Source organism: Zonotrichia leucophrys, chromosome 7 (assembly GCF_028769735.1).
Source record: "Zonotrichia leucophrys gambelii isolate GWCS_2022_RI chromosome 7, RI_Zleu_2.0, whole genome shotgun sequence".
Classification (NCBI taxonomy): domain Eukaryota; kingdom Metazoa; phylum Chordata; class Aves; order Passeriformes; family Passerellidae; genus Zonotrichia; species Zonotrichia leucophrys.
This window is the reverse complement of record NC_088177.1, coordinates 27,252,334-27,264,340: the sequence shown is the minus strand read 5'-3', so window position 1 is coordinate 27,264,340 and position 12,007 is coordinate 27,252,334. Positions and strand designations below refer to the sequence as shown.

General features: G+C 38.6%; 1 protein-coding gene across 5 annotated transcripts in view; it reads left to right on the top strand.

Annotated features, from left to right (window-relative positions):
- Positions 1-12,007, top strand: part of CSRNP3 (cysteine and serine rich nuclear protein 3) — a 96,903-nt gene that overhangs the window by 69,767 nt on the left and 15,129 nt on the right. For all 5 annotated transcript variants that reach the window (XR_010440926.1, XM_064717634.1, XM_064717633.1 and 2 more), the window contains one exon: positions 1,519-1,689. Coding sequence is in view for 4 of the 5 variants with exons in the window: in XM_064717634.1 (XP_064573704.1) it covers positions 1,519-1,689 (171 nt within the window). In the remaining variant the exon portion in view is untranslated. The remainder of the gene's footprint in view (positions 1-1,518; positions 1,690-12,007) is intronic.

The following is a 12,007-nucleotide window of genomic DNA, read 5'->3' as shown; positions in this document are numbered from 1 at the left end:
TTTCTGCATGAATACTTAGCTTTATAGTATTCTACTCAACCTCAGGAATATATTAGGCATTTCATTTCTTCATTTTGGTATCACAGAATAATTTAGGTCAGAAAATACCTCAAAAATCATTGAATCTAACCATTAACCTGACAAGTCCACCGCTAAACAATGTACCCAATGCCACATCTACACATCTTTTAAGTACCTGCATGGATGGTACTTCCCTGGGCAGCCCATTCCCACGCTTGACCACCCTTGTGTTGAAGACTTCTTTCCCAATACCCAATCTAAACCTCCCTGGCATAGCTTGAGACCAGTTCCTCTTGTCCTGTCATTTGTTACCTGGAAGAGGCCAGCCCCCAGCTGGCTAAAAAGTCCTTACAGGGAGTTTTGGAGAGTGATGAGGTCCTTCCCAAGTCTCCTTTTCTCCAGACTGAACAGTCCCAGCTCTCTCAACTGCTCCTCGTGTGAGTCACTTTCTAGACCTTCACCAGTTTCACTGCCCTTCTTTGGACTCATGCCCAATTTACTGTCATCTGCAAACAGACTGAGGGGATGGACACTTGATCCCCATGTCCACATCACGGATAAAGATATTTAAACAGGACTGGCCTCAGCAGAGCCCTGGGAAACACCACTAGTGACCAGCCACCAACTGGATTTAATTCCATTCCCCAGCACTCTCTGGGCCATCCAGCCAGCCAGTTTTTATACCCATCCAAGATGTAAGCACTCAGTTTCTCCGTGGGGATGCTGTGGGAAACATTGTCAAAGGCTTCAGTAAAGTCCAAGTAGACAATATCCACAGCCTTTGCCTCTACCACTGGGCAGGTTACCCTGTGATAGGAGGAGATGAGCTTAGTCAAGGGCGACCTGCCTTTCATAGACCTGGTAGCTGGGAGAGGAGAAGGTTTGGGAGGCAGTTGGTGTCTTTAACTGGTGTGGGTAACTTCAGAAATCCAGGTGTTTATTGAGCACAAATTTATATGTGGTCTTTGTGCCTTCACTGTCTTTTACCTGTCTGTAATATTGGAATTATCGGATGAAATTCTTAAAGGCTGGTGTGAACACTGGTTACATCACTTATATTTAGCATTGGGAACAGTGTTCAGGATGATTTCTTCTTGATTTCATCCCTGATTGTGAGCTTTCCTTCCTCCTGTGGCAGCCAAAGGAGGGACCAGGTCCGTAATTTTTTTCTTGGTTTGAAATTTCACACCATAACCTAGAAGAAGATAGGGATGCTGTTGACATAGTGGGGAAAATACTCCCTGAAAGCAATCTGTTACAGATTATTCTAGCAAAATAGTCACCTCCATACATGTCAAGTTAGAGTAGGACTTAAGATTTTTTTCTTCTATGGCTTCACTCTCCTAATTAGTCATGTGTAATTTCATATTAAATGATTATTCAAGACTAGAAGTGGCAATTTACTGCTATTTTGAAATAAAAATTACTTTGGAGTTTATGATTGCATATTCTGCAGCTGGATGTTTCAGTGCCTCATTGCCTCTGTTCCTGTTACAGGTACATGTGACAGCATTGCAGCAATGAGTGGAATTTTAAAGAGGAAGTTTGAAGAAGTTGATGGCTCCTCACCTTGTTCCTCTGTGAGGGAATCAGATGATGACATTTCCAGCAGTGAAAGTGCTGACAGTGGTGATAGTGTCAATCCATCCACTTCTAATCATTTTACCCGTAAGTACTAACTCTGCGTACCCAAAGAATTATTCCTGTTTCTCAAAATAAAATAAATTTTGTGGTTAGATAAGCATGATGATTTTTAATTGAGCAGATCATGAAACAGTCTCTCCATGATGTTCAGTTTGTGATTTGCTCAAAAATACTTAGTAAAATACTCCTACATTCTTTTACTTGTTGTCTGTTAGACTGTTGTAAAAGTTTGAAGTCTCTTGGAAGCTCCTACCTATTTGCTGCTTGAATTATGTAGCTGTTTGTAGTTAATGTTAGCAATTGTGTTCAAAATAGTTCTAACAGGTACTGTAGGGAAAGTGCTTTAGCTCAGTTTATTTTCCTTAGCTGAATGTATTGCAGCTGTCAGCTCTCTGTAATACAGTATTGGTGAGAGTTCTTCTCTAAAAACAATATAAGCTTTCTTTTACTTGGAACTGATGAATGTTGTGTATGGTAAACATTATTTCAATAGTTTCTGTTTTTCAGGTACCAGAGGATATTTCTGTACTTTGCAATGTAATAATTCAAATAAGAATTTGGTCTTAAGTTAGCCAAGCTACATTTGCAGCATATCTTTCTGGGAATGATAAATTTACAGTTTATGTTTGCAGTTGATGATACGTGTTTTAGTTGGTTATATTATTTATTAATAGTGAACTGCATCTTCTAAAAAGCAGGGGTTTGCCTCCTTCAACTCTGTTGCATTTAAATCTTCTCTATGGAGTTATTCCTTAAAACTGTGAGCCAAGGAGTAGGTGAGGCTCCTCATTGCTGCTTGTCCAGAGTGTGTTCCATGTAACTGAGTGGGTGGATGTGCCTAGAAACCACGTTTGTAGCATGTGATATGAATGTTCTTATAACTGCACAACCTGCCAGATGCTGCTGTTCAGTTTGAGCAGGCATTTGGATGTGTGGGTCTGAATCCCATTTGCTCTGGTAGGGAATGTTCCTGTGCACAGGAGGGACAGGCACAGCTTTTGAAACAGGTTTACGTGGGACACTCTTGAGGTGCTATATGATATTTAAGATGCAGTGCTAGTTGGAGACCTATTTTATTGAAGTGCCACAAAGGAGTAAGGGACCCAGTAAACCTCTTCGGTAGTATTTAGAAATTTAAATTTAGATTAGTATTTAGAAAATTTTCTTGGGGACAGTATTATCTGCATGCTGCTACTTTAACATTTGCATCTGTTGAAGAAGTTAGTTGGTTATTCATTGTAGACTGAAAACAGGCTTTTTGCATCAAACAGTCATTCCCACCCACACAAAAGACCACAATTTTATTGTGAATACATGCACAGGTGATACAATGAAAGGGAACAATTCAGGGGACAAACTTGGAAGTTGTAGTACATGCATGGAACAATAAGCTTTAATTGTAGTTGACATAATAAACAATTTAGTTTAAAGGAACTTCCCTTTCTGTAAGAGAAACTACAGTATTTCAGTGTTATGATTAGTGATTTATCTAACTGAGATACCTGTGGCCAGAGTAATAAATGTTTATCTGTATGTGCACTTGCATACATACAGAAATTATACATATTACATTAAAAAAACCAAAACATTTTTGTATATCCATTGGTGATACAGAAGTAGAAAGAGCAAGTAGTTTATGTGTGCATTGACCTTTTTTAAAAGTGTTGTCTTTAATACAGATGCACCAGCCTAAATTCCAAGAAATCAAATATAGAACCCCTGTATTACTTAAGAGCCATTAAGTGAGATTCACCTGAAAATTACATGCACACGTAATGTATACTAATGCAACTGTTTAACAGTGTTCATTGGAAGGTGTTTTGTTCATGCTTTAAACTCATTCATCTTCCACAATAAAAGACAAGAGATGAGCTTTTCTAAGCTGAATATTTGAATCTAAATATAAGGTTGAGTTCTGTGAGACTTTTTTCAGTGAGCAGACTGAAAAGAGCCAGTGCAGAAAAAAGGCTGTCGAGATTCCTTGCCTCTGTTACATGCCTGAATACCTCCTTGATGGGGGTTATCTTCCTCAGCTACTTCCTGATGTGTTGTACCATTTTCTCTTCTATTTAGTGGGACACTGTCAGATCCTGTGTACTGTCTTTTTTCTGCTCTGTTTTCATATAGGTGAATATGAAGTTGACTATAAACTCTCTTTTATGGATTGAAAAGAGGGAGAGAGTTGTGTGACCTGTAGTCAGCATCAAGATCTATAAATTAATTCTTAAACGGAGAATTTAAAAAAAAGCTAACACGGTCCTCTAAGTCTTATTTTTTCTTTCTAATTGATCTGACAAAGAGATAATTCTAAATTACTTGTAACTACAATCTCTTCAGCACTTTAGGAAGCAGGCATTTTGTATATGAATCCATCTAGCACAGCTGATGCATCTCTGTATTTACACAACCCTTGATACTATATGTATTGGGCGAGATAAACAGGAGCCTAGCAAGAATTGTGCTCAATTAGTCTTACAGTCAGTTTAACCTGCCAGCTAAATGAGGCACACAGCTGCTGTGGATCATTCAGGTGGGGCAGAACCAGCAGAAGATGACTTTGTTCTCAGCAATTAACCCTGTAGTGTGATGGCAGAAAACACATGACAGAGATGGCCCTAAGTGCTATTGCTTGTGACTATTACGCTGGGATAATTACAGAGTTTCTTTAACAATATATCCATTTAAACAAATAAAGACAGCAACAAGAAGAAATTAATAAATCCCTAGCCTAGGCTGCGGGCAACTGAGTCAGTAAATAAAAATTACAGTCCATAAAGAACAGACAAATTTTACCATTAGCATTTTCTTTATATAGTGTGTGTATTTTTACAGATGTGCACATTTTTAAGTCTCTTAGCAAATGGTGATGGAGTGCCTTCATTACTGCTGGCAGATATAGTCCCTGTTGTGTGTTTCACTTACCTTTCTCAGTCTATTGAAGCAATTTCAGTTTGATTCAGCAGATCATTAGTCATTGCAGATTTCCTTTAATGGGTGCCAAAGTGTATTGCTGGCTGGTCCACATGCCTTTCCCATTTCACAGACCTGCCTTCATATCAGAAAGAAGGATGTTCATCTTTCAGTAGCAGTGCAAGCGTTGCACGTTCAGTATTAGCCAGGACTTGGGCATACACAGAATACAGGGCTGGAGTACTGAAAATGCCATTGGAGCTCCTTTCAATTGCCCTGTTCAGTTCTGCCACTCCACTGCTGTGTTTCATCTGCTCCACAGCAAGCTGAAAAACCTGGAATTGCTGTTGGGGATGTCAGTACAACACTCTGACCATTCCTGTATTATGTGCACTGAGGAACATTGAGTTCCACATTGCAGCTCAGCCATTGGGGAATATTCAATACCCTTCCAAGGAAGGGTAATGAAGCTCATGAAGGGTCTGGAACATAAATCCTGTGAGGAGCAGCTGAGGGAGTTGTGGGTGTTCAGTGGAGAAAAGGAGGCTCAGGGGAGACTTTATTGCTCTCTACAGTTCCATGAAAGGTTGTCAAAAGGTGGGAAGTCTCTTCTCACAGACAAGGGGAAATGACCTCAAAGTGTGCCAGGGGAGGTTTGGGTTGGATATTAGGAAAAGTTGCTTTGCTATAAGAAAAGTTAAGCATTGGAACAGGCTCCCCAGGGAAGTGGAGAAATCACCTTCCCTGGAAGTATTCAGAAAACAAGTAGACATGGCACTTCATTATACACTTTAAGGGGCATGGTGGTATTCAGTCTAAAATAATTTGATGATCTTGGAGTTCTTTTCCAACTAATAATTTGATGACTCTGTGATTCTCCCTGCTTTGGTGAGGTACCTGCCTCTAAATGCTTGGTGGGTTTTTTTCTGATACAGAAGAATACCTGTATTTAACTTACAGAATTGTGTGCAATTGAAAGACCTGTGGCGACCTTGTGAAGTCCTGTCTTTTGCACTTTGGTGCTGGTAATAACTCCCAATAGCACATTAATCACAGATGCATTTCTTAAGAAACATAAGGAGCTGCTGCTTTCCTCTACCATTTCAACTTCAGTGTCCTGTAGCTGAAACTTCTCTTCCTTGCCTGCAGTCACTTGAGATGGCCTGCAGCAGCTTCTCTGATAAGGTGATTATCACCAACAGAAGGTGCTGCCATCACAACAGTCTGGTTGATGTCCTCCATCAGTTCTCTCTCTATTGCCATTAACATTATCACTGTCGTGAGCAGGGTTATCCATAATCACAGGTCCTGCCATTCCACTAATTAGGGTACTGTCTTTAGAGTACTTTTGGATCTACTTTGGTTCATTTGGAATTGACAGGTCACTGAGGGCTCTGAGAAAGCTCTTTGGTCTCTAAGTGCTCTTGCCATCTTTTGATCTTGCAATTAGATATAATGAGGAATTTGAAAACACAAAAGTACATCCTTGTTACAGTTCCTTCAATGTGCCCTGTAAAGCATTGTCTGAATTTTGTAGAGCTGCTGACTTACTGAGATTGCCTTACATATGTGCCCATGCATAATGTAAAAGAAGGCATGAAATCCTTAGGAAGGTGTAGCTTCTTCTGAATTATCTTCATAGAGGGATAAAGTTTTATTTGGTATAAGGTCAATAGCACAAGACTTGACCTGAGCTTTGAACTTAAGCTGCATGTTTAATTGCTGGTTAATGATAGAAACTTCAGCTCTGAATGAGGTAGAAGTGGTGGTGCTGGTTTACTATGGGAAAACATGTGTAACTAAATGCAGGCATTTCTTTTTTCATGGCATCTTGCAGTTATTCATGTTGCCAGCAACCAGGCTTGGAATTTCCTCGTTAATGAGGAATATGTTTTTATTGCTATTTGTTGACTCATGTTATGAAATGCTAACAGGTTGAGAGGTTCTTGTATTTGATTTTAAAATCAGTCAGCTCATCTGAGCATTAAAAAGCAAGAGATGCAAATAAATTCAGCGAAATGTAGTGCAGTGTCTTAGCTCAAACTCACACAGAATGACAGGACAGGGTATACCATGACAGCATCTCTTCATCTGGAATAAGGAATACTGTGGTGAGAATTGTTAAAAATTGAAAAGAGAGGTTATAAAGCAGGTTCCCACTAGTTTTTAGAATGATTTGTGCAACTAATTATGTTTCTGTATTTTTAAGTAAGTTGTCTGTTTTAAATTAGTGCACTTTGTGCACAAAACAACCAGAGATAGTTTTTGTGTTAAGTGATGTTTTTGTTGGCTTAGAAAACATCAAACAAAATAAGCGTTGTCAGAAGATGCTCATGATAGGTCCATAAAATATGGTTGTAAATGCAAAGTGTCAGTCAGCTGAATGGGTAGCTGTGTTTACATGAAATGGCCATTCACAGAAGCCACAGGTGGGATGGGATGAAGGATTGCCTGCACTGTCATAGCAGAGCTCAGCCAATGCAATTGTTATGCATGGGTGTTCCTACAGGGATCCCTGGTAGGGCTTCCCTCCTCACAAAGCTGGGGCCAAGGTCAGGAATAATCACCTATGGAACAGCAGCTGGCATTTAGAGGAAATGGTGAGGCAGAGAGCACTTAACCATCTCCACTCCTCCCCACAGGCTGATGATATTTACAGAATGAAGAAACTGGACTAGTGTGATGTATGTCACAGAAAAGCACTCTGGAACTGAGGGTGCTGAGGAAGTAAACTTGGATCTTTCACTGAAATTTTAGTGGTCAGGTTCCATCTTCTAGTATGTATCCTAACAATTAAACATTTCTGCAAGATTTGTGACCAAACACTTGACAGTGAGGTAAAGTGCTTAAAATACAAATTAATCCCTCTCTATTCATGTCAGACTTTTCTGTGAGCTAGTAATTTTCAAAAACCTTTTCAAATGTGACTTAAATCTGGCATTAGGCAAGCCTTCCCATCCAGCTCCTCCTGTGAATTTAGCTTTGCTTTTATCCTAAAAGAAGCTACTAGATGGATAGAGCAGTGAAGTGCTCTAGGTAGGTGGTGGTGTTCCACAGCATTGTCCCTCTTCTCTCAAATTGGTAGTAGAGTGTAAGAAATGTAGCATTTCCACTGGTCTAAGATAGAGCTTCAATCCAAAAGGCTGCTTCACACATGTTTTTTCCAGCCTTTTGAAATTTCACGTGCCTAAGATATTTCTGCACTGGTGACAATGCATTGCTTTGCCCTCATTGATGCAGGAGTGTGAGTAATCTGCTGGGGAGCCATATGGTTCACATTTATTTTAATGTGTCTTTGACATCAGGAGAATAGCTGAGACAGCAGAAGAAAGTGCTTATGTCTTGGAGTTCAGCCAGAACTGAGATCATTTAAGTTTTGTAATCAAAGAACTACCAGTTTTCTGGGTAAAAAATGTTAGAAAAACATGATGAGCTTAAAATGTCATTCCTATCAGGATTGTATAAAAATAGGAAGCAGATTTTGCATTTGATGGATGAGCACAGCTTCAGTGGGTGCTTTTCTTAGGGGGAGGATTGGATTCTGTTTCAGCCACTAAACATGCAGAAGGAAGGGCTGCATCTTCCACAGGTTTCTCACTGCTGTAGCTCCAGGGCCCAGCTTGGAAAATGAGGATGTTGAAAGGCAAATGGACAGTGCTGATGCATAGTGCCTTGGACATATGAGAGCAAGTCAGGAAAGCTTTGCTCCAGTCTGCCAGCATATTACTGCTCTTGCTTTCCTATTGTATTAGTTATAATTTATCCATATACAAATGAAACTTGGGTGATTCTTTTAAGCATAGGTTGGATTGCTAGTGGAAATACTGATTTTCCCCTTTAGAAAGGGGAAAATTTTTTCATGGGATTTGGGAGTTGGATGGGCCAATGATGACATCTGTTACCAAGATACAAGAAAGAAATGATGACTGAGTATAATAAAACCTGATTTTTTCAGATTTTCAGTAAATGTTGCTAGGTGTATATTCATGCTTTCTAACAGATCAGAACATACATATTTTGTGTGTTCCTCTGCTCTGTCTTGAGTTAAACAATGCCCTTAGCAGTGATTCCAGCAGATTTAACATACTGTGTAAGGTACAGTGCATGCAAAATAACAAATGCCCCAGACTCTTGATAAGGTGGTAATTCTGTTTAGGTTGGTTTGAAGCAAAGGGTTTGAATCAGTTATAGAGCACTTTGTCCCTGACATTGGAAAATGTTCAACATTTCCATTACATATTTAATAATATTTTTGAGCTCACATCAAGGCAGCCCTCTGCTCAGGGATTTTTAGGAAGTGTAATAGAGCAGGAACACAGTGCTTTGCAGTGCTGACTGTGCTTCTTTCTGTGTCCTTGGTAGCTGAGGTGGGCACAATTCTCATGTCTCCTCGCTGACATTCTAATCTGTGCTTTTGACTAATCAAATACAATCCTGTAAACTCTTGCAGCTCCTGCCAGATCTATTCTTGTAAACAAAATTCACATAAATATGAATATATTCTAACTCCTCCTGACAGCAGCATTCAGGAGATGGCTGTGGAGTTTTTCATAGGGCCTTAACTCTGCCCTTTAATGAGCACTACCAAAAGATAGGGTGTGTTCCAGAAGAAGTAATCCCATGTATTCTGAGGGCTCTGAATGTTTACACACATGTTTAATTACAGACTATTGTATAATTTGTCTGACTCAGAATTGCAATGTTAATAAATAACAGCACAAACTTTAATGGCATTTACAACAAATGCATTGTCTTCATACACGTCTTCAATCTAGTGCTGAATTTACAGTGCTAGTGACACTGAAGTTACTGTGTGTCAACATTTTCATGAACTTCATCTTAATTCTGACAGTTTTAATCAGTGATATATCAAAAGAACCCCACAAACAAACAACTTTGATGGTGTGGCATTGACAATTCAATTACTGAAACTGATAAGAACTATAAAAAGTTGAAGATATGCATTAATGGGTTCTTTAAGACAGCCCATGACATCTGCAGTCTTAACTGAGAGATTGATGACCGAAGTATTAGGCATAAATGTATGGCAGTGCATGAAATTCATGTTCTGAATTTTGATGCGCACACATGGGCAAAAATGCACATAGTGTAAAAGCTCATTCATGGTATGTAGTTTTTATCAGAGATGACTTTCTTTTTTTTTTTTTTTTCATCTGGAAGTAACTAGATCACATAGTCTTCTGCTTAGCTTCATTTAGCTATTAATGTTAGCGTGTAGTGTGTGAATAAAACCTAAGGGTCATTATTTATGTTTAGCCATTAGTATGAAAGTAGTATCTGTACCATAAAGAGATTGAGACTTGAAAAAACAGAAGTGCTTTCATTGCAGCATTTGTCATTCCTGCCAGTAAAGCCGCCCTGTCAGGAGTTCCAGGGCAAAGATCTGAACCAGATTACTATCAACACAGACCTTGTGTCATAGATACTCAGCTTTACAGATGAGAATTCAAAGGTTTGTGTGATTCTGTAACTTGTGAAATCAAAGGTGCAGTTACCTTCAATTTCTTCATGAAATGTATGTGTATATTTTTTTTTCAAGAGCAACTTTCCTTTTCTTTCTTTGAGTATTTTGCAATAGTTTTATTTCTCATTTCATTTGTGACTGGTTCATTTATTTGGCAAAGAAACTGCCTGCCTTTCAGTAGCTGCCAGTATTTCTTCTGAAATAGAGGCATCATCCAGTTGAGATCCAAATGACATTGATACTGATATCAAAAATTGGATACACCCAGAATAGTTTAGATACCTCATTCAGCAGGAAAAGGGGTTTTTAATATGCACTTTCTTTTGTATTAGAGCTTATTGGCAGTGCAGGTTCTGATTTAGTGTATTTGCTTTTATGCTACATTGAAAGAGAATGTCTCAGCATGAAAATTACCCCATCTTAAAAATGCTCAGAAATTGTTTTTATTAAAGGCAGTTTTGTTTTGGAACTGTGGTATGTATGAAAAAGAACAACACATTAAAACCATATTTAATATCATGCGAAATTGACACATCTCTATCAACTAGTCTGCTAATGAAATACCCTCTTCCCTCACTAAAGGATTCCTATAAATATTTTTGACAAGCTCTGTTGATAGGAGATTTGCTTCAACTTGGATGCAAGTTAAACATGCTTAATGTAACAGAATTTCTTTTGATTTCCCTTTGTACATGCTACACCTTTTCTTTGTAACACACTTTACTAGCAGCATGCGAGTAACAGGACCTGATCATATTTATCTGTTTTATATTTATAATCCAGCCCACCTGCAGGAGGTCTGTTACTTATATAGCAAGCCATATACTTTACCATACTTTTAGCAGCTTATTAGTATTTAGGAGAAGTAATCCTGTTTCAGTGAGCCACAAAGTTCAGTGATAATGTCTGCAGGACACACTGTCTGTAATTTGGATACAGAGCTTTATTTTCTAATGTACTTGGTTTTCCCACAGTTTGGTAGATGATTCTGGGTGTTTTGACAGTTTTACTTCATGTAGAAGTTTGTGGATTTACGTTTGTGGTGATTAACATTTCACAACCAGTAATAGAGGCTGAACTGTGTTTTACCTGTGACAAGAAACCAGACCTGTAATGAAACCAGACCTGAAGGCCAAGTGGGTCCCATCTCTGGTGGAATTCTAGATTATCAGTCTACATCTTGTTGTTCTTACTGCTTTTATAGAATGATTCCAAGCCATTCAAGAGTGGTCAGGCACCCTTTAAATCATTTTACTGCCTGAATTCTGGCAATGAGGCCTCTCATTCATACCTGCACACACCTGCAGTTGTTGCCTATAAGCTGCAAAGCAATGACCTACAAGCTGCATTCTCAACAACTTGTTGCTATTTTGCAACAAATCAAATAAATTGGACTGCTCATCTTAAAAATCGAGGAGTGTCCCTTACCTTTCTCTAAGGTTTGTGTATCTTTTTTTATTTCTCTAAAGGCATGCAGCTATTATCAGTGAGAAACACTAGATCAGTATCATGGGAAGGAGTTGCCAAGTGTCTGTAGAATCAAAAGAAGAAGAATATTTAATAGTTAAAATCTGGCATTTTTTTAAACACGTTTCATGTGTTACTGCATATGTTTACAAAAAAACCTGAGCACAGGTATAAGTAGAATCAGAAGAGAGTTAAGAAAATACTAGATTTAATTTTTTGTAAAAATTCTACACGTTAGACTATATACACACACGTATTCAGTGGATGGCCGCAGAAAGATGGATGAAGGTAAAGAAAAACAAAGTGGGTCTGACTGCTAGTCAGAATTAGTTCTGTATCAGTCAGTGGTGATGATGATAGTATGAATTTTTGAGACAGTATGAAATACTAAACATACTACTTTTATAGTTTCTCCAACATCAATTTCTCATAAATTAGGTAATTGGATATTCTAATCTTTCTTGTTAGCATGACCCTGTG